At 31.9% G+C, this 24,094-nt stretch overlaps 1 protein-coding gene across 2 annotated transcripts in view; it reads left to right on the top strand.

Annotated features, from left to right (window-relative positions):
- Zc2hc1a (zinc finger C2HC-type containing 1A) overlaps positions 1-24,094 on the top strand; it is a 46,597-nt gene that overhangs the window by 10,698 nt on the left and 11,805 nt on the right. The window contains exons 2-8 of one of the 2 annotated variants that reach the window (XM_023699665.1): positions 2,511-2,587; positions 4,898-5,014; positions 9,991-10,132; positions 11,910-12,058; positions 17,090-17,189; positions 17,732-17,831; positions 23,042-23,158. In XM_023699665.1, coding sequence (XP_023555433.1) covers positions 2,511-2,587; positions 4,898-5,014; positions 9,991-10,132; positions 11,910-12,058; positions 17,090-17,189; positions 17,732-17,831; positions 23,042-23,158 — 802 coding nt within the window. The remainder of the gene's footprint in view (positions 1-2,510; positions 2,588-4,897; positions 5,015-9,990; positions 10,133-11,909; positions 12,059-17,089; positions 17,190-17,731; positions 17,832-23,041; positions 23,159-24,094) is intronic. The other variant, XM_023699666.1, reaches the window with a different exon arrangement.

Here is a 24,094-nt window from a genome sequence, read left to right on the forward strand (position 1 = left end):
TTTGGTGGAACCGGGGATTGAACTCAAGCCCTTGTGCTTGCCAGGGAAGCACTTATTCCACTAAGCCATCTTCCCAGCCCCATTTTTATTTATTTTATTAGTCTGTTATATAAAGCTCTAAAGAATTTGAGTTTTATACATTTGTTTGTTTTTGCGGTACCAAGAATTGAGCTCAGGACCTCGTGATTTCCAGGCAAGCGCTTGTTCTACAGAGCTATCTCCCCAGGCCCCTAAAGTACATTAACCCACTCTCCCTTTTTCTTTTTGTGGTACCAGGGATTGAACTCAGGACTTTGCACTTGTCAGGCATGCATTTATTCTACTGAGCTGTCTCCCCAGCCCTGGAGAATTTAGGTTTTAAAAAATTTTTCCCCAGTTCCACCAAAATAAATAAATAAATAAATAATCGATCAATCTTTTTAGTAATAAAATTTCTTGTATCCTGATATATGATGAATGTATAAATTTTTAAAAATCTTTTATTTATTTATTTGGTACAGGGCCTTGCTATTCAGTTTGGACCCATAGTGATCCTCCTGTCTCAGCTTCTCTAGTGCTGGGAATATAGGAGTGTGCCACCACACCCAGTTTCAGTAGCCAGCATATAGTACTGGGGATCAAATTTAGGTCCTTGTGCTTGCCAGGCAGGTGCTTAGACTGTGAACTGTCTCCCCAGCCCAAATATATTAATTTTATTTATTTATTTATTTATTTTTAACATTTATTTATTTAGTGTGTGTGTGTGTGTGTGTGTGTATGTGTGTGTGTGTATGTGGCCAGCTCAGTCCACCAGGGGGCGGGGCTGACTGGCATGCCGTGCTGAGAGATCGAACCATGGGCCCTGTGCTTTGCAAAGCTTGTTCCAAGTAGGTGCTTTAGACCACTGAGCCATCTCACCAGCCCCCAAATATATTAATTTTAAATGAATGAAATTATGAGTTCCCTTTGATTAGTTAATGTCTTATAAGTTTGGAATACTTAGTTTTTTGGGCTTTTGATTTTTTAATGTAAGTATTACATGTATGGAAGAATGAACACATGTGTACGTGTGATTTGTATAAGTAGGTGAATTGATCCTTAAAATCTTGTAATCTTATGTTGTTTGTTGATATAGAACATAATTCTTTTTATTTTAGACTGCCTAGATCATTTCAATAAGTTATTTACCTTTGCCAATGAGAATTCTTCATAGTTTAGAGATGTAGTCAGATAAGTTTGATTTAAAAAACATTTTTTAAAATTTTATTAAGTTTATTGCCACATTTTTGGTATACATAATCACATTCATTCTATATAATTTGTGCCTATATATGACATTACTTTTTTTTCCTGTTCCCCCACTTACCCTTTTTTCCATTCCTGTTCCCCTCCTTATTAACAAAAGCCTTGTAACTGTTTTTTCCTGCTTTTCTCATTTTTTTCTTTTTCCTTCCTTTCTTCCCTCTTTCCCCTCCCAAGTCTCCCTTCCCATTTGAACTATTTCTTCCTATTTCACAAAATTTACTTTACATTTTGGTCCTTATTTACACTTTTAATTTCTCACCCCAGAAAAACAATGTAATATTTGCATATGGGTACAACTTATCTCACTTCAGAGTATGGTCTCAAGGTGCACCCTTTTAACTAGAAATGTCTTGAGTTTATCCTTCTTTATGGCAGAGAGTACGCCATTGCCAAAAAAAAATTCCGTATTTTTTTTTATCCATTCATCACTTAATGGGCATTTGGCTTGTTAGATTTAGCTTTTACAAACTGTGACTCTAGAGCCCTATTTATAGTATTGATCATTTTAATTTTAGTTTAGTGTGTAGTGAAAGATATGGATCCAGATTTAATCTTAAGTATATGGAAAGCCAGTTTCTAGCACCATTTATTAAAGAGGCACAAGTAGAAAGAACAAATAAATTTATGAAAAAATTTTCAATATCCATTGATCATTTGAGAGGTACAGATGAAAACAATGTTGAGAGTGTCTCACTCCAGAAAGAATGGCTGTCATCAAGCAGTCAACTAATAAGCAGTCAACCAATGCTGGTGGGCACTAGGTAAAAAAGGAGCCCTTCTCCACTGTTGGTAGCATTTAGACAGGTACTACCTCTATGAAAATCGGGGTGAAGATTCCTAACAATACTAGGATAGGAGTTCTATTCATTATTCTTCTTGGTGTCTTCCTGAAAAGAATTAAAAGCATTATACCACAGTGATAAGTTTAAAGTTTAGTAATGTATAATTTAAGATATATGATAGTTAAATAAGCAAAAGAACACTAAACATTTCCCGTTCAGTTTTTTATTTTTAAATTATCACTGTTTCATATTTTCCCTGCTTTGTGATCACTGGCAATGCTAAGCATTATGTCAGTTTAATTGATAATTTCGGAATGAAACAGGAGGCTTTCACAACAGATGACAATGTACCTATGAACCTAAAACATTTAAATATGAAACTTCACAATTTAAATGCTTCATAAATTATTTAAGTTAATGTAATTTAATTCTTTTCTATTTTAGAAAATGGAAGTGTTGTCCAAGTTGGTGAATTGTTGCCTTGCAAGATTTGTGGAAGAACATTCTTTCCAGTAGCGTTAGTGAGTACACTGATTCCGAGCCTTCCTTTGGAGTTTAATAGTAATTGTGTACTACTTCACAATAGCTGTCATGAGAAGCACTTTTAAAGAAGAATAATTCTTTAAAAGGTACAGGAGAGGGCCAGAGAGATAGCTCAACAGTCTAAACGCCTGCCTGGCAAGTGCAGGGATCTAGGTTTGATCCCTGGCACCACACGCTATGCCAGCCCCGTCCTGGGTGTGCCAAGCCAGATGGGGTGTGGTCACGCAACCTGTAATCCCAGCGTTGAGGAGGCTGAAACAGCAGGATTACTATGAGTCTGAGCTGTGTAGTGAGACCCTATACCAAATACATAAATTTAAAAATAAATAAATAAACATTACAGAGTAGTGTTTTTGTTCAAGAATCTTTGGTACCATCTGTGTCATTTCTCCAGTGGTCTCTTTCTTTCAGAGTTTGGTCCTCCAAACTTCTCTATTTAAGTGCTAAATTTTTCCTAGCATGGTGGGAACATTACAAAGATGAAACAAAATATACTTACATCTACATAATGATGGCTTTACAAATACAGAAGTTATAATATATTGTCTAGGATTTTAAAGTACTTCATAGAAAGTGCAGGGATAGAAGAAACAAAATTGCTAAAATGCTGGTAACTGTTGAACCACGGTGAGAAGTAAGTGGGAGTTCAATTTACTATTGGTTCCTCTGTGTGTTTGAAGTATTTCAAAGAAAAAGTTTCTTTCCAATATAAAATTGAATCTCAAATATATTATTCCTTAGATACTTCTAGGTATATAGTATATATAAACATTCCTATTTTAAATGACAGCAAAATAGGAATAAAAATTATATACCTTATATACCTTAAACATTTTAAATTTATATTTAAAAATACCATTTTACTACTTTGCTGAGTAGTATTTTTAAAATATAGAATTGCTGATTAGAGTTTTGGCACAATCTACTATGTACCATCTTAACTATTTCCACTTTGTTTCTTTAAGTGAAAGTGATCCAGAGTGTTATACCTGCTTTAGAAGCATCTCTTCCCTTCCCTACCCTCAGAGTTCTTTTTCTTTTTAATTCAAAGGATTTTGAAAACATTGACCTGAATTTTCATGATAAGCCATTTCATTTTTTAAAAATCTAGTATTTAATTAAATCGTACTGTTGTAAGTACAGTTATTATGATCAAGTTTGGAAATAGACACCACATACACCTGACTTACATAATTAAATTTATGAGAGTAGACAAAAATAGTTTACAAGAAAGTCACCTACTTGCTCATTTTATTTCATGCTTTAGAGCTATGATGCTTGTTTCACAACTGAATCTGAAAACCAGTGTATATGACAGTTGACTACTAATTACATAAGGAAAGCCTAAGTCTCCTTGACACCAGATAAACCGATGCTGTGATTTCATTTCTTTACTGATAAAGTTTATTTATATTTATTTATTTATGTATTTATTTATTTAGTGGAACCAGGGATTGAACTCAGAACCATGCGCTTGCCAGGCAAGCACTTATTCCACTGAGCTATCTCCCCGGTCCCTTATAACTACTGATAAAGTTTAATGTTCTGAATACTTTAGCATTTATGAGAATACCAAAGAAAACTGCATTTAGTCCAGTGTCATCAGTCAGCATGTTTTATATGTTAGAAAATCTTTTTTTGTTGTTCAGTTAAATAGAAGTTAGTTAATAACCCTTCCACTGTATTGGCCTTAAAATGAATAAATGAATCAGCAACTATTAAAAAAGAAAGCCTGTGGTGATGGATCATTAGATAGCTGAAGAAATATCCCAGGTGAAAAAAGTAGAGACTTTTGAATCTAAAAAGTGAAGGGCACAAATCTAACAACTTTGTCCTATTACTTTTTGTTAACTTTATGGTAACCTACTGTTATCCAGATGACTCCTACTGTGTCATCTGTAGTAATCCAGATGACTCCTACTGTGTGTGCTTTTATAAACCTGATGCTAATGCAGTCTTCACTTTACTACTTTTCCTAGCCTCTATTTAGTGAAGATGTCTTCATAGTCAAGAAAGTTTGGCTATGGTATTTGCCTTACTCTTTGTAATGTAGATGATTGAATGGCATGAAATAACTATTAGTAGCAGCTTTGCATAATGTTCTTCTATAATTTCTTGTTGTGAGAAAGGCAACATAGGTGTTTTAAAACTTCAGACAAGGTGCATCTTGTTTATTTATTTTATTTTTAGATTTTAAAACTGGGCTTAAATTTTTAAACTTGTATCAATTTAAAAAAGTTTAAAAGACTTCTGTAAAAAGAAAATAATATGTTGTATTTCTTTAATAGAAAAAACATGGACCCATTTGTCAGAAAACTGCCACCAAAAAGCGAAAGACTTTTGATTCAAGCAGACAAAGAGCAGAAGGAACTGATATTCCAACAGTAAAACCTCTTAAACCTAGGGTAACTATGTATCCTTCTCACCACCTTTTCACCCATGTGATTTTTGCTGTTATATATACCAAAAAAAGAAGTATCTGTTATGTTAAGACTAAAGAAATAAGATTCTGTTATGTATTCCATTTAAAAGTGAGCAGAAACTTAAAATTTTTATTTTAATTGCAATTTTAAACTACAAAGGAAAAGACCAAAATATTGTATCTCAAACTTCATCAATTACAGTGAGATTTTTGTACTTTAAAGAATATGTTGCTTACCTACAGACTGGAAATAATCAGAACAAATATCTTTTTAAGTCATTATTAATTGATTCAAATAAAATTTAAGATTTGAGCTAATACTATTTTACCAGTCTATAGTATCCTTATATAGAAAGTAAAGCTGTTATTTATAGATGTCTTAACATAACAAGTATAGATTGTCTTGATTAATTAATTGCCAGTATTTGTAATCTATATTATGCTTTTTGGGTATAAGTTTTACCAATTGTTCAGTTGTCACATGTAACTGTCATCAGATTATTTTCTTTTTTGGAACCAAAGCCTATGGTAATTCTACTAAGTATCTCATATAGGATATTGCTAAGAGTAAATTGCTTTAATAGTTTCAGATAGTGTGATGAGACCATGTCAGGAAGTTGGTAAAGCTGAAGTGCCTGGATAGGTTTGAGACAACCTGCTTTCTGTGCTAAACCTCTTCCAATAAGTAGCACAAGTAGAATGTTTTCCTTCTCTAATAGAAATTAATTTTCCTAATGAAATTGTTTGACAGTTGGAAAATCAGATGTTCGTTTTAGTCTGTGAATATTTATGGATGGTATATACCTTGACTAAGGTATATAAACTAATACTTGAAGCTTTTCTTAGTAGTCTGCCAGATATATGGATGTAATAACTTTGATTGATACACTAGCTAAAATCTTTGGAGGCAGTAAAACTTTGTGGACGTGAAAACAGGCTTAAGAGTCAAGCTGCCTGGATGTTATTTTGGGCAACTATACTTAATTTATACTTCTCTTAATCTGTGCAATGAGAGTATTTATCTGTTGGGGTTATGGTGAGGATTACATAACATCTGTGACACTTTTAATTGTTATGTATTTCTTTTAAGAGGGAGGAAGCTATACTTCATAATCTTCAGACCAAAATAAAGTGAATAATAATACTTGACATTAAAAAAGTAGTACTTTAAATAGCATTAAATAGTTTATTTCTTTTCTTTTTAAAGTATTATGCATACTCAGTAATGGCATACCACTTAGAAAACTTGTTGAAAAATCCAGAATCTTAAGTCTCTCAAAAAATACACTGAGTTAGAATCTGATGTCAAAATCTTTGAGTGAGAGACATTAAAGTTTGAGAAGCATTGTTCTGGAAGACTGGAACATTGTAATGTAGCTTCAACACATTTACTTTATCAAGCAAATCCTACAACATCATAATCATAGTAAGGATAGAACAACTATACAAATTCCATTTTTGGAAAAACTAAAGGTAGCTCTATCCTACAGTGTACTAAATATATTTAAAGGCTGCATAAAGCACTTGAGTTCTAGCTTTAGCTACCCATAAGAGAAAATGCAGGATGTTTCTGAGGAGTCCTGTGGCACATATTATGGGAGTCTACCACATTAAAGCTGAGCAGTCTCTTCATCTAAGAGTGATTCCTTAAAGGGGGAAAATCTTGTCAGAATGAATATATCTTTCTGTTAACTACAGCCAAGGCAGGAACTGAAACACTGTACAAACTTGGAGAGCCAGAATCTGGAATGAACAGAGTTGAACTTGTATAGAAGGAAGGAGAAAGTAGGAAAAGCAAAAAGAGAGACTAGAGCAGGCCCTGTGACAGAAGTTCTCAGAAACCTTTCTGAGAATGAGAGGCTTAATCTAAAGGTTCCTGTCCCAGTCCATTTTTGTTGTTGTTGTTGTTGTTTTTTAATGGTCGCAGAAACTGAGGCAAGGCTGGCAGCGGTAGCCCTCCAGGACCTGGATTGCTATAGAGAAGTAGGAGAGACAATTGCGTGTAATTGGAGAAAGAAGCCTTATTTACAGAAAGTAGTCTGTATTTGTGTGTAACTGGAAGACTTCCCAGGAGTTCTCTTCCCCAAAATCTGTTTTAAGTAGCTGTACTAGGAAAACCTAACTTACTCACTTATGGGCAATAGGAAAACTGTTAGCTCACACTGATACAAAGATACTATGAGGAAAAAAATTTGAAGAGCAGCAGGACTTCCCAGTAGGTGAGTAATGGGCTTCATGGAACAGATGACTGTTGTTTCACTTAAGAGTTTTGCATCTAGATTTGTGAGAGAAATGGGTTTGTAATTTTTCTTTTTATCAATTGTTTCCTAAAAGGAGTTGAAAAGTTGTTCCCATTTTCTGTTTATTCCCTGTGAGTTTATATAAAGTTGATGGTATTTCTTTCCAACTCGATATAACAATTCAATATTAAAGACATCTGAACTGTAAAGTTTCTTTGTAGGAAGGTTGTTAATAATAAATTCTCTGTGTATGTGTGTACACAAGAGTGTGTGCCTAGGCAAGCAGTCCACCACTCAGTTTGTCCATGGCCCATTCTACTTTGTTTCTTTTCTTTTTTCTTTCTTTCTTTCTGGGTTTTTTTTTTTTTGTTTGTTTGTTTTTTTTAATGTTTTTGGTTGTTGCAGGCTTTCACTACACAGCTCGGACTCCTGGTCCCAGTGCTGTATTACAGGCTTGCACCACTATGGCTGGCCAGACTCTGGCCAGCTCAGCCCAACCTCAGCGTGGGGCTGGTATGGCATGTGGTGCTGCCATTGCACTGCTTGCCTAAGCAGGCGCTTTAGTCCACTGAACTATCTCGCCGGCCTCTATTCTATTTTCTATTTTGAGACAAGGTCCTCTTGAGTTTTCCAGGCTGGCTTACAATTTTTAGTGATCCTGTCTTAGCTTCCCAAGTATTTATTTTTAAAACAAGTATTAAACTTGCAATTTTCTGTTTCCTCTGTTAAGTTTTGTTTTTAAAGATATTTGTTGTTTCATTTTACTGTATTTGTTTACATGGGGTTTCTTTATGATAATTTTCAAGTAAAAACTCTTGTCATTGTTTTAATTTTTTTTTTTTTTTTTCTGAACCAGAGATTGAACTCAGGCCCTTGCGCTTGCCAGTGCTTATTCTACTGAACCATCTCCCTGGCCCAGTAACCATCTTTTGACCTTGCTATTTGAACGTGTGTTCTTAAGTTTAAAAACTAAGAACAAGTTAAGATAGTTTGGGAGGTCAATAATAGGACACAGTAAATCTCTGATTTTTGGTACATGAGCCAAGATGATGTCCAGTGAAAAGATACTAGACATAATTCCATTAGAGTCCGGATAAGATTAAACTACAAGCAATACAGTAATTTCTAGCTGAAACAGATTAAAAAAGAAAAAAGTATTAGATGTCTAGAGATTAGAATAGTGAGAACTGTTATTATTAGGAGATATGCTATACCTGTAAAACTCAAGAAAATCAGCTAATAAATTACTATACATAATAAGATTTAAAAAGTAATGAAAAAAGTGTTATGCAGAAATTACTAGGTGTATAATATTCAGCAGTAGTCTCCTGAAATAGAAAACGAAGACCCTATATATAAAAAAGCTCAAAATATATTTCCAAATAACTAATAAAGAAGTAAGACTACCACAAAAAAATACTAAAAAAATAATTGAATGACACAAATATACCACTTTCAGTGAAACTATACTACTTGTGTTTATATTGGTAGGCTTGGTATAATAAGGATTTTAAATTTCCTAAGTTGTTTACAAATATACTGTGTAATTTTTCTAGTTAAAATATACAATTTTTTAACTAAACAAGATTATAAAGTTTGTGTAGAAAACTACAGATATACAAACAACCAGGAAAACATTGAAAAGGTAGGATTACCCTATCAGATGTCAAAATATGTTTTATAAAGTTTTAAGTATTTAAAATACTAATACTACAACAAGGCTAGTCAGAAGATTGAAAGAGAAGGAAAAGTTCCTAAATAGAACCCAGTCCAAAAAGTTCATAATTAATGTGTTGTCTCCCGGGAAGTGGGGATGGGATTAAAAGATGTTAAAACAATTGATTCACTGTATTAAAATAAAAGATGAGTTAAATGTCACACCATATAACCAGAACAATTACAAATGAATAAAAAATTAAAATTTTAAGACTTGGAGCCTGAGTGATGGCTCAATGGAATAAGTGCTTCCCTGGCAAACGCAAGGGCTGAGTTCAATCCCCAGTCCTGCCTAAATAAATAAATAAAATAAAATTTTAAGAATTGAACCATAAAATTTCTAGAAGGTAGCATCAGAAGATTATCTATATTTGGTCTCAGGTTCAGCCTAATTAATTTACTGGGTTTGCAAGTCCAGAGTGCATAAACAAAAAAATAGTAAATCAAACTGCAGTATTTAAAATAATTCTAAATATTAAAAGACCCAGAACCAAGGTCAAAAGACAAAGGTCAAAAGAGAGAGAGAGAAGATAACATTTTCTAGAGAGTTACAAGGGATTGTTACAAAAGGCCAACAATTCAGTCAACTATACCTGTAAGTATAGTAGTTTCCAGACAAGATAACATAAATGGTTCTTGCTGAGATGGAAAGAGCTTAGACACACTTATTTTAAAAGTAAATCCAATTAAATCCACTGAGAAAAGACTCTTTTTTACTTTTTTAATAATCTGAAAGCTTAAAGTTTTGTTGCAAAGATGATAGGAAGACACAGAAATACTCAAAATGGGAGTGGATATAACACCTATAGAAGATACGTTAGCATAAATAAATTTACATTTAAAAAGTTGTGTACAGTGCAATTAAATATATTTCTTTAAACTTTTTCTTTTTTAATTTGGAAGGGAGGATTACTGTTAAAAGAATATTTAAAATAATTTTGCATTATCTGAAATTTTACTTCCCTTTACTAAAACTGTTTTGATACTATTTATTTATTTATAGCCAGAACCACCAAAGAAGCCATCTAATTGGAGAAGGAAGCATGAAGAATTCATTGCTACCATAAGAGCAGCTAAAGGACTGGATCAAGCACTGAAAGAGGGTGGCAAACTTCCTCCTCCTCCTCCACCTTCTTATGATCCTGGTATATGGAATATTGTTGACAAAAATGTTCATGTGGACATAAAATGATAGAACTTTTTATACAGTCTAGCTTGTTATAAAACACTTTATCATAATGAAACCTGGTGAAGCATAATCTTAAAAGTGGTTTGGTATGAAATAATGGTAATAATATGGGCATTTAATTTTAAAAATTATTTTGTTAACCATTGAGTGCTAACAATCTAGGAAAAACATTGTTTTTTTCAGTACTGGGATGAACCCAAGGCCTCTGCACTGAACTATATCCCAGTCCATGTTTGAATTTTTTATTTTGACATAGAGTTTCCCAGGCTGGGCTCAAGTTTATGATCCTAATTCAGTTTCCCAAGAGTAGTAACATTACATGTGTGCTCCACCATGCTTGCTTCTAGGAAATAGTGTAATCGTGTTCATTGTGGGTTGGGATATAGTCATTCAGTAGAATTCAGATACATTGTCTGATTATTTGGTATCCTTTCATGTGGAAATAAAATATTATTTGTAACATGCACAATTTATGTGTATACACTATGGTGCATATGTGCACATTATCACTTGTTATATTTTCTTCACTGGGCACCTAAAAGATGTATTGTTAATTGCTACCAAAATAAAGCAGAATTCTGATAAATGCATGTGACAGTGAAGTGTATAGATAGACTGAAAATACAGCACAATTGACACTTCACTATTGATTATTAGAACAGCCTAAAGAAATTATTATTTTAATTAATGTAACAAAGTTAGCAATATTAAAATGGAGATATACTCGGATTCATTTTCTAGCAAATAATGCTTTTAAACAAACCTAGATATAATCATTTTAAATATTTTTTTTTTGTAGAAGTTAGCAAGCTTTTGATAAAAGACCACATTGTAAATGTTAGGCTTTGCATTCAATAATCCAGTCAAAGCTATTCAGTTTTTATTGTTGTAGGAAACCATAGGTAACATGTAAATAACAAGGCATAACTCTGTTCCACTAAACATTTATACCAAAACATGTTACAAATGGACTGGATTTGGCCTACAGACTGTAGTTTGCCAACCCCTATTATAGAGTAGTAGAAATTAACTATAATTCTGTTGGTTGTGTCATTTATTTGAGGTCTTTTCTAATGCTTCAAAATTTGGTTCTGTGTTAATTTTGAGATGTAATTTTAGAAGAAATTTTCTTTATCTGTAGCTGCATTTAGGGAATGTATTTTATCTTGGAAATGTTCCCTGTTTCATCAATCTGAATTAAATATGTTAATGAAGTTTTACTTTTTAAAATCACTTCATCCATCTGTTTTGGCTTCCAAGACAAAATAAAATTGTTCAAAGTCCATTAAGCTATTTCTTGATGGATTTCTCTCTAATTGAAGTAAGAAATTTTATAGATGAAGCCATACTGTAAGTTGCGTATTAATGTGATGTTACTGTTTAACCTACTATATAAAATTTGCACTTGTAATGAAAGCAGATGATATTATAGAGACAAATGTTAATTTTCTTCCACCTGTTTTATACTGAGAATTTATTTTGTTCTTTTTTCCCTCAGTTTTCCTTAAATTTGACTCACACTCAGATACAATTAAGATTAATTTATTGGACTGTTTTCTTGAATGCTTTACTGTTTAGAAATATTCAGGCTGGATACAATATGGAATTGGGAAATTCTTTTTATCAGATATGATACAGATCTTGAGCTACCATTTATAAAATTGATTTTTTTTATATTTTACTTCATTTTTTTTGTTATTAATTGGTGTTTTCTTTTTTTTTATCTGTTTTAGATTATATTCAGTGTCCATATTGCCAGAGGAGATTCAATGAAAATGCAGCTGATAGGCATATAAATTTTTGTAAAGAACAGGCAGCCCGTATTAGTAATAAAGGCAAATTCTCTGCTGATACCAAAGGAAAACCAACTACTAGGACACAGGTAAAACACAGAATTTTAGTTATTTCTACAAATAAATGAAAACATGATGTTTTTCAGTTTGATTATGTATGTGCCTTATAGAACATAAAACTTTATATTTCTCATTGCTAAAATTGATGTATTAGTTTTAAGAAATTTAGTAAGAACTGTAAGTGGCTAATTGAAAAACTTTTAAAACTACCTGATATAAGGACTGGGGAGATAGCTCAGTGGCATAAATGCCTGGCTGGCAAGTGTAAGGTCCCAAGCTCTAGCCCTGGTACCACAATTGAAAAAAGAAAAATTATAAAACTACCTGATATAAAAAGTTAATAGAGACTTGCAGAATATACTGAATTAAAGAATAATAAAGGGAAAGATGGATTGGACCATATTCAGAGGAAACTCAGAATTGTTTAAAGATTGAGAAAGGTGCAATGAAAGTCAGTTTGAAAGATCACATGAGTATTATAGATATTTCTATATTATACACAAGAAATACATAAATATGTAATGAACTTGGGGGAGGGAAAACCTGTGTTAAGTCCTGATTGCTGTATATCATTTGTGAAATGATAATCTTCGTAATATTTGTGAGAAGTAAATGAACGTATTTATGAAAGTACTTATAAAACTTTTATAAATATTGGTAAATTTTCGTGGTACTATTATTTTTCTGTAAACATACTGTTAAACAGAAACATTGATCATATAGACTGTGAGACAGATTTCTGTTTTGACAAAGCTTTCATTTTGAGCAGGAGTTTTTCCTCTTTTGAGTAAGGGTTTCTGTGTGTTCCCCAAGCTTCTGGAAACTCCTGGGCTCCAGACATACTACTGTCAGCCCTTCAAGTAGCTGGGGACCTGTGGGTGCACCAGAGCTCACAGCGTTAGCAACTTGGTTTTAAGTGTTGTAAATCTAGTATACAGGAAATAAATCAAGGCCATAGCTCTTATTATTTGTTAGTCAAATGTTGGCTCAAAAGACCCCAATATATTAGGGGTCTTTTTGAGAAAATTCTAGTATGGAATTTTTAAAATATCAAAAATAAACCATATCATCTTCATCATCATCATTATGAAAAAAAATAGTTTTGTTGTAAAGATTTTTCTTTGCCTACTAGTTTAGTAGTAGTTTTTCAACTTTAGTTGAAAAGCAGTTGAATAATGCATTTGGCTTTATTTCAGGACAAACTTTTTTTTCATCAGTGTATATGTCTGTCCTTTAGCCAATGTCGTATTACCAATATACTAAAGATTCTGCCATAACAATTCTAAGAATCAGACAATTGAAATTCTCCTGTTTGTTTTTCCTTTCCAAAAAATGGCCAGGCCAGTCTAAGTTGCTTACATTTATATTTTACAGTTGTTAATAAAAGCTACTAGATTTGACAGTGATGAACTTTGTGTATAAGTCAGTATGTGAAGAATAAGCATCTTAAAGTTGGCTAGTTCATAAACTTTGTTATATTTCTTACTTATTTAGTGTTTCTTTGATTTATTGTCTTTTTAATATATAGCTCATGCCCATATTTTGCTATATTTAACTTGCTTAGAATTTTTTTTCTATGTACAAAATCAAGTCACATATAAATAAGAACAGTTTTAGTTTTCATTCACTAGTCTGTATGCCTTTTGCTGTGTTTATGATTTATTGGTAACACCCATTCATTATTATAATAAGTACCTAGGATAATTAGCTTAAAAAGGAGAGTATTGTTCACTCAGTTTTGGGAATTTCTAGCTGTGACCAGTTGGGCCCTTTACTTTGCATCTGTGGGGCATAGTGCATGCATCTTGGCCAGAACAAGTGGTGGATGAATCCTGTTCACCTCATGGCTGAGTACAAAAAAGAGGGCTAGATACCTCATGACCCCTTCAAGGGCACACCCCTGTGGGCTAGCCTTGCACTTGGCACATATCTTAAAGATCCCCATACAGCGTAAGCTGGAGATCAAACCTTAACATCTGGGCCTTCTGGGCACATCCACATCCCAACTGCAGCAGTTGTATGTGGCTCTTTCCATACATTGTTAAGTAGAAATATTGAGCATGTAAATCTTTGTTTAGATTCTGTTCTTCAGTAGAAAGCATTCAGTTTTTCGCTATCAATTTTGCTGTTAGCTCTGAGTTTTTATTTTTGTACTTTATGGGCTTTGAAAGTTCTCTTCTTATATGATCTGAAGAGAAACCAGAGTATGAAAGTTCTCTTCTTTACTGAGATTTTCTTTTTTCCTTTTTTGCTTTTTTTTTTTTTTCCTCAAGCAGGGCTTGAATTCAGGCCCTTATACTTACCAGGGAAGCACTTATTATACTGAGCCATCTCCCCAGCCCTTGAGTTTTTCTTTTAAACCGCAGAGAGATTTGACTCTTGTTGAATGTTCTTTTTAACCTATTCATAATTCACATTAATGTGATAACCAACATTAATACATAGAACAAAGCAGTAATAATAAGTTGTACTGATTTATAGATGTTAAATTTTGCTTTCCATGAATGAATTTTGCTTAATAATCAATTATCCTTTTTATATTTTTGGACTTGATATGCTAAAATTTTGTTAAGAAATTTTCATCTTTTTTCTTGAGGAAAGTTAGTATATAGTTTGACCGATTTGGTATCAGAATTTTACTCGTCTCAGTGATATCACTGTGATTTTCTCTTTTTCTATAGCATATTATTTTTTTCCTAGAATTCAGTTAAGACTCTACCCATAAAGTTTTCATTTTTTGAGGTTTTAGATTATTACATAAATTTATTTATTAGCTGTATCATTTAAATGCTGCTAGATTTTTATATTATTTTTCCAGCCTGTGTATTTTAAGTAAAATCATCAATGGGGTTGAATTTATTGACTTTTAGAGTAGTGTTATCATTCTTTGGCTGTAGAATTTGTGCTGATACCCTCTTTTTCATTGTGAATACTAATATTTTGTCTTCCTTTTTTTCCCTTCTAAGTAAATTTTATTTTTAATTTAAAATTTTCAATTTAATGTTTTATAAAATTTCTGCCATTATCATTCTAACTACTCTAGTTGGTAAATTTTATTACATTTTTCCAAATAAAGTGTTTTGATTCATTGGTCAAATATTGCTGTAACTATTTTACAAAAAAAAGTTTCATTTTTACTTATAGATAATGGGATGTTTCTCATTGTTTTACTCTTATTTTTAATTTAATGCTGTTGTAGTCTGAGCACATAGTTGACAAGGTTTTCATCTTCCTGAAATTTGTTTTATTGCCTAGCATGTGGTCTCCTTTTGGTGGAGGCACCAGGCAAGAAAACGTGTCTTCTGCAGTCGTTTTCTAAGTGGCTGCTTCTAACTTATGACTTCCAGGTGGCTTTTCCTCTAGCTATTCTATCATCACTGAGGGAGTTTTGTAAATGCCAGCTGAAAGTGGCTGATTCTGGCTGTTTTTGCTAGATGTCCCCTCAATCCCTGAAGGAAGTGTATTCAAGTGAACAACTGTGATTGTGTTTTTTTCCGTATCTCTTGTTTTCCACTTTTACTTTAAGCAGTTTGAGTATCTTTTAGTGTTTCTATTTGCAATTTGTTATATTTGAACCATTTATTATCCTTTTATCCTTATAAAGTATCACTTTTGTGGCAAAATTCCTTTTGTTAAAATGTTTAATCTGGTAAGAACATAGTCATTTCAATTTAATTATATGCACTTATTTTCTTTCTTTAAGTATGTTTTTGTGTAGCCTATAGACCAGCCTATAATTGATTCATGTTTCATTTTTTATAATCCAGTCTGGCAACCACAGCTTTTTGCTTGAAGTGTTTAGACATTATCCATTCTTTCTCTTGGTAGGTTGTGTATTAGCCTGTCATGTTGCTCTCCTCAGTTTTTGTGTACATATATATGATTCTTCTGTTTTTTCTTTTTCATAATAGATCTTTTTCCTATTGGCTATATAATGGTTAAATTTTCTGTTAGTCTAAAAGCAACATGTATCATTTTTGTCAAGTATATGTCATATATTCCTGTTTCTTCACTAGTACTTTTTGGTTAAAAGTTTGATATTAAAAATAAATCAAACCAGGATTCTGTTTCTTCTGTGAGATGGTATCTCTTTATTTTTAATGATAAGAAGTCATCTTAGACAGTTAAACCTAGAGGATATAGTTGCAAATCTTCTATGCTTCCTAGTCTTCTAATATTTTCTTAAATCTTATAGATATCTGTCAGAGGGTTATATGGACACTTCACCTCTGCAAGGATTTGTGTTGTGTCACTGTTTTTATTTTCAAGAAGTTTTTTATTTTTCTACTTTCCTAATTCTTAATTTGTTATAATTTAATATTTTCATATCTACCATTTAAAAATATAGTAGACATAATTGTTTATAGTATATCAGGTGACCTTGACAGATAGGTTCCTGCTATCTTTTGTTTTCTTTCATATTTTGTTATATACTATGTCTACAATTAGCAAGTACTGTTTTCTGCTTATTACTCCAAGAAAATTATTTATGATGATTTTTCATGTGAGTTACTTTTTTCTGGAGAAGTTTGTACTTGTTTATGCCAGGTAACAAAGAGTACTGTCTGTCTGAAAAAAGTTAAATTATTGGTGTTTGTTTGCTTGATTTTCCTTATGCAGAAAATCCATGTGATGGCCAGGTAGTTATTATAATTTCAAAAGGAGTTGACCTGGCAATTTCTTTTTGTGTCTTCTAACATTCGATGTTTTTAAAATGATTTTTAAATATATTTTTAACACACTTTGTTCTAGAATTCTGAGCCTTTTTCATTAAAAGATTGATTCAGAAAGCTCATTCAATAATTTTGACAGAAATAAGCTTTTTTCTCTTTCAGTAAAAATTGTTTACAAAAATATTTACTTGTATCTTAACCATTTTTAAGTGTACAAATCCATAATAATAATATAGTGTAGTGTGAAAGAACCACCACGCTCCATCTCCATGGCTGTTCTTGTGAAATTAAAGTTCTGTATTTGAAGAATGTAAGGCTTTGAATTTTTAATTACAATCTGTGCTCAGAAATTATACTGATAAAATACTTTTTTTGTTATTATTTTAGTATAAACCACCTGCACTTAAAAAGTCAAACTCTCCTGGGACCACATCGTCAGGATCTTCACGATTACCGCAACCAAGTGGCACTAGCAAAACTGTTGTAGGTAATGAAATCCATAAAATAACTTAAAAAAGAAAAATCGCTTGCCAGTAACAAAGAAAGTGGTCTAATTTGGGTTATTAAAATAAATTTTAAAAGAAATGGAGGTTAATAATTATTTCTGAGTAACAGTGAAATAAGTATCAAAAGCTTCCATTTCAAATATTTGGTTGTAGTTTTGCTTTTGTTTTGCCTAAACATCTACTTTTATGTTTGTGTTAATTTATCATGTAGTTAGAATAGTTGACACATGTCAGAATTTTCTCTATTGACTTTGTATACCTAAATTTGACAGTTATTCATAATAGGAACATATTTAATGGATTGAAGAAGTTGTCCATTAAAATGTGCTTTCACTTGTGTGTAAATTATAAAATAAGCATAGAAATATATTGTTCCTTAGAAATACCATTTTTAAAGAGTTTAATTTTAGAATTTTGAAACCATGAAAAGCACTATTAAAAAACTGTTTCTCTTTCAGATGCTCTATTTTTCATATAAATTTTTTCAGAGTATTCTTAAAGTTGTTGCCTTTTTTATTATAAGGTGTGTCTTCAGGTAAAGTGTCTTCAGTTAGCAGTTCTTTGGGAAACAAACTTCAGACCCTGTCTCCTTCTCATAAAGCGGTGGCAGCACCTCAGGCAGGGTAAGTCTACACTGAATAACTTACTACTGGATACGTTTAAATGTTATTAACATTTAATTTTGTTTGATGTAACTGGCCTTTTTATTAAGCTTCATTTTCTTTCTAAGTTCTTTAGGGGTTTTTTTGTTTGTTTTTTTAACATATTGTTGGGCAGGACCACACTCATTGCTATTGAAAATCTAAATTAATGCAGCCATTTTAAAAAATGATTCAGTATAATTTATTATGAGCCTATTGTATATATTCTTGTTTTTGATCGAATAATTTTATTTCTGGGAATCTTAGAAAATAATGTGAAATACAGAAGTTTTTGTAATAACTACAATTTATTGACTGTTATATACCAAGCTAGCACTAGATATTTTACATGCATTTTTGTTAAAAGTACTGGGGAACTATAAAATAACAGAATCAGAGGGGTAAGATAATTTGTTCAAAGCCACATTAGCTGCTAACGGAAGCAAGGCATATTTGAGACCTATTTAACTAGAAACTTTGAACTCTTACCTGTTTTTTTGTATTCTAAATAAATCATCTGAGTGTCTAACTTTGAGTAGTAAATTATGACTATCTACGAAAATATATTTTATAATCGTAAAAATATAAATAAACTTTAATGAGATGATTCTGCTCTTAGAAGAGAAAAAATATAGGACACAAAACTCCATGTATAATATGATATAGTATGATGAAAACGTCAAACTTACGGGAAAAAAAGGGCAATCAAATATGCTATAGTATTAATAGTGGGTAATTATTTTCCTTTTGCCTAATACATTTTATGCTTTCCTTTTTTCTAGACTTTATGGATATGCCTTTTAGTGTAACAAACTTTCAATACCAAAACCTGTTGGTGACATTGGAGAGTATAGTATAAAGTCGCCTGTTTTTTACAAATGCACTTTCTATTTTATTGAATCAGAAAATTAAGAGATTTACATAGGAACACTAAAATTAGGGATTATAGGGCCATAGATCCTGAGTTAGATTCCTGGCACAAAAAAAAATTAAAATTATGGATTATAATAATATCTTTTGATAAGCTGATATAGTTACAGTATACATCATTTGCAGGTATAATTTATCTCTGGTTCATATTTACTTTGTTTTTCAATTAGAAATATATGAAAGGGTATTTATATAGGCCAGGTGAGATACCTCAGCTGATTAAGTGCCTGCTTAGGCAAGCGCAGGGACCAGGGTTCGATCCCTGATACCATATGCCATGCTAGCCCCACCCCCATTGCTCTGAGCCAGCCCTAGGGATGGTGGCACATGCCTGTAATCCCAGGGCTGGGGAGGCTGAAACAGGAGGGTTACTGTGAGTCCAAGCTGTGTAATGCGACCCTGTACCAAATACATAAATAAATAATAAGTAGGCATTTATCAAGTGACATTAATTACCTTTTTTTCTCAGTTCAGACTGCATAGAAAATTCAATAATCATATTTGCTTTCTTTGCTAGTTTGTTAAACTTTTGTGATGCCAGAGATAGTAGTATTATAGATGGAACTATTAAAATTTAGCAGAATATCTCACATATAATTACACATTAAGTGAAATAAGTGAAAAATAAATTAATAAATTAAATCCCTCACCTGTACATCTGTTGGCACATCATTTTATGGTCTCAGTGAGAATAAAATTACTTCAAGTTTTTGTGGAAACTATATTTTTCATTTAGAGAGTTAATTTAACATTGAATAAAGAATGGAACTAAGGCATCTAGTTGCCTATAATGTTCAAGAGATTGCATATATGCTAATATTAATAATTGGCCTTAATTCAGTGGCTGGTGATCATTTGAAGCCTGGTATATATAGCATAATATGGTTCACTTTAACCAGGTTTAGAGGTAATCTGTCACAGGTAGTATGTGTTGAATTATGACAGAGGAAAATAAAACATTTCACTTCAAAAAATTCTCATGCTTGGTAATTAAATTCAGAACAGTCTGTGGGCCAACATTTAAAGATTTTTTTTTTCTTAAAGGCAAAGCACACCCCAACGGAAAATGTTTTCTTGTTGTTAAAAATACTTTTCTTTTATCCGAGGGAATTTTAGAAGTGTGATGAAACACTGAGCTTTTACACACTGGAGTTGTATCCCAGAGTTTACACAGTTGAGACTTAAGATTTATGTTTTCTTGACATCAATTTCCACTTTAAATGTGTGTCTCAATATTTTCAGTAGCTGAAATATCACCTTTCAAAGATTTACTTCTATTCAGTTATCCTAAAAAAATGTGTATACTTCAGAGATCAACAGTAATAAATGAGGTAAAATTAGACACAAAATATTTGTCAGATATGTCTTTAATTATAAATTTAATTTTGTTGCTTATACTTTATTTAAAAATCAAGGAATGTGCATTTTGTATAAGTAGAAATATGCTTTTTTTGAAAAGCTAATCTTTTGATGGTATGAGTCATGTATACGTGGTGCATTATTTAGGTTTTTATGAACTTTCCTGCCTTATTGATCTAGATGTACCTTAAGCAACTTGTAATTCCAGAAGGTAGCTTCTCTCATGTAGATAAAATTGTTTTGTTAGGGAGCTATTTTTGCTTCAGAATTGAAATACTGAATTATCCATGACAGATAGATGGCTTTCAGCTCAAAATATGTGACTAAAACTTTGAGACCCTCAGACCATTGTGAATGTAGAAGTCCACAGAGATATATAAAATGCCATGTGGTAAAATTTTTCACCAAAAATTAAGTCAGCTTTTTATTATATCTCAATTTACTGTGCTTGCTACAATATTACAACATACTTTGTGAGCAAAAATGCCTTGTCTCCTAAGTGAATTGATTCTTATGGTTTAAAGTAAGTTAAATCTATTAGGAATAGATTAATACAATTGCCAAAGATTTCTTAAAATGATCAGTCATGAATATTTTGGCAGCCTGCAGAGAAGTATAATGTACAGTCTTCGTTACTGAGATTTATAAATGTTGGTTTCGTTACATAGCCTATTGGTAGAAGACTATAGCAAAAAATAAATTTAAGTGATTTTTTTATCTCAATGATCATTTAGTAAACATTTAAATAGTGTGTTTGTGTATGTGTGTACTTATATATACTTTAAATAAATCATCATCAGAACCTTAGCTAAGTTTTCAGGGTCTGAAAATATTGGCAGTTCTATATATGTAATATATGTACTTTTTCCTCAGCATACCATTAAATTTCTATTAGATTCTACACATTTACTTTCTTAGACTTTTTTTGTTTCATATGTGGAACTGAAACCTAAGTACTTCTTACCATATTAAAATAATCTATTTATAACTTTAAATATAACTTTAAAATGTAATTTAAACTTTTCTTTTTTTTTTTTTTTTTTTTTTTTTTTGTGGAACCGGGGATTGAACTCAGGCCCTTGAGCTTACTCAGGCCTTTGTGGTGCTACAGATTGATCCTAGGGCCTGTACATACTAAGCTGAAATTTTCTAAATTTTAATTTTACTTTTTCTGAGAAAGAAGAATCTTTGGTTCCTTATGCACAGACCATAGATACTCTTTTCAAAATAATTGTTTGGACAGTAATACTTTGGTAATTATTTAATGATTAAAAGACAAATTTGGGGCTGGGGAGACAGCTCAGCGGTTTAAGCACTTGTCTGGCAAATGCAAGGTTCTGAGCTCTATCTCCATTACCATAAAAAAGATATATTTTATTAAAATTTCGCATCTTCCACAAATTAAAAAAAAATTTCATCTCAGATTTCTTAGAGATTATGAAACAATTTTTAATCCTTAGTATGAATATACTCCTTATGCTTTTGCATTGAAATACATCCTATACATAGGCTACTTAAAATCATGCCGACAAGCATAATGTATTCTTCCACTGAAACCCAAAGAATGAACTTTTTTTAGATGCTGAATTCCATAAGATCAAGCATCATGATTGTCTAATTTCCCAGTGCTCCAGAAATCAACAGTGTTTGATTCATAATGTAGTAGATCCGCCAACTCCAAACCCCAGCACACTGAGCCAGCCACCAAGTCTGGGCACTGTGGCACATGCCTGTAATCCCAGCGCTGGGGAGACTGAAAACACGGGAATCACTACAAGTCCAAGCTGTGTAGTGAGACCCTGTACTAAATACATAAAAAATTAACAAAAAAATATAATAGATCCTCAGGTTTACTTGATAAATGAAAACTTCTTAGATTAGTGAATGAGTGAAAAAATGAGTATATTTCTTTGAGGGAAGAAGATGAATATGAAAAAGAAATTAAGATATATACTTGTACCAGCTTCCCATGATGAATATAATCATTACTGCAACTGTATACTAATAAAATTTTTAAAATTTAAAAAGAATGCACATTTAAAGTTAAGCACTAATGTATTATCATCATTTAAGATAGTTTTTCTAATAATCTTATTAAAATTTTCTTGTCCTAGCCATGGGTAGTGATGGATTATAGAATTCAGTGCTTTGCTTTGTGTAAAACCATTAATTATCCTGCAAACCTGTAGTTTGTCCTGTTATCCTGTAGGTGGAGAGTCTGCATACTTTTAGGTTTCAAAAATAAAAAAGAAAGAAAATAATTTCACATTGTGTAGTTAACATTTTACAAATGAGTCTTAGAACTACCATCCCTGCTTTTCTTTTCCTCTTGTAGATAATGTTTTACTTTTCAGAAATAAATCAGTCTTTTTTGTTCAGTGGGTATAAATTCAACCTAAATGATTAAGGTATATTATTCTGTTCTTATTTTATATTTTCAATTGTAAAATGCAAGGAAATTTATACCATAAAATAATATAGAAAAAGTTATATCAATGTAGGGAAGAGGAAAAGTTAGATTATGATTAATAACTTTCAGTTTATGTCTTCCTTTTAAACCATTGTTTGAGGGACCAGGGAGATGGCTTAGTGAATAAGCGCTTCCCTGGCAAGCACAAGGGCCTGAGTTCAATCCCTGGTTCCACCAAAAAAAAAACCCACAAAACAAAAATAAGCCATTGTTTGCTTTCCTAATTTTCCTGTTGTGTCAGAGTCTAATAATGAACATTGCACAAATTCTCTCGAATTCTTTTTGACTTTTGTTTTCACTTTGCAGTGAGATGATTATGGGATGGGGTGGATTTCTTTTGAAACAGAATTATCTTTTTCTTTAAAAAAATATTTATATTAAAAAACAAACACTAGCAATCTCCTTATGGGTACACCTTTATATATTTTAATAGTAAGATGGACAAGTTAGGCCCTCCACTTCGAACTGGAAGACATGTGCAAAGGTTGTATGACAGTGATACAAAGTCAGACAGTGCCTTCAAAAGACATGAGTTATTACCCATTTACAAGTAAGTATTTGAAATTCAGTTTGGTTAAAGTTTTTCATCTATTTTCTTAAGACTTTGCATAATAAAATAGTTTTACTTTGTACTTAAAAATTAGTTTTAACTTCACAGTTCTAAGCTGGAAATTCCTGAAAACCATTTTAGAATTTGAAACATTTTTATTAGTATTTCTAAGAGCGACTATTTAGATCTTACATTTAATTCCATTAAATGATAATTTGTGGAGGGTTTAGTAGCGTTCTCCTTCACAGTTGTTTTTAGATCACTTTTTTTATTTCTTTGTAAAATAATAATTTTGCAAAAGAAGAGTATAAGAAATTTATGTCATGTACAATACTTAAATTACTAATTATCTATTAGTCAAGCAGATAATTAATACAGTGAGAAAAATATAGAAAACTTTCAATTGCAATCAGTCTTTTTGTTCAGTGGGTATAAATTCAACCTAAAACAAGGAAAAGGCATGACACTGCTAGACCTTCTTCTGTGTTCTGGCATAGCTGACTAGGGGGTGAATATAGCAGTGACAGTCAGGTTTGAAACCACAGCATGAGTCTACAAGGTTTACTAATTTGAGCTTAATTTCAAGTCTTACCGTAATTTTAAGTGATAACATGAGGGTGTTATATATTAATTTACTTCCTAATGTTGAAAAATATATAAAACAGTTAGCATAATTTTAAACCACTATACTTTCTGTTTATTATTTGTATATGAAAATATATAATAAAAATAGGGAAAATCTTTTTTTTTTTTTTTGTGGAACTGGGGATTGAACTCAGGCCCTTGCGCTTGCCAGGGAAGCATTTACTGCACTGAGCCATCTCTCCGGCCCACTAGAAAAATCTTTAAAATAGCAGCAAATGTGGTTTTTTTGTTTGTTTGGTTGGTTGGTTTTTTTAACTAATTAATGAATCCTAAAAGACAGATTGTTGTGTC

This window comes from Octodon degus, unplaced genomic scaffold, assembly GCF_000260255.1.
Source record: "Octodon degus isolate 3935 unplaced genomic scaffold, OctDeg1.0 scaffold00114, whole genome shotgun sequence".
Taxonomy (NCBI): domain Eukaryota; kingdom Metazoa; phylum Chordata; class Mammalia; order Rodentia; family Octodontidae; genus Octodon; species Octodon degus.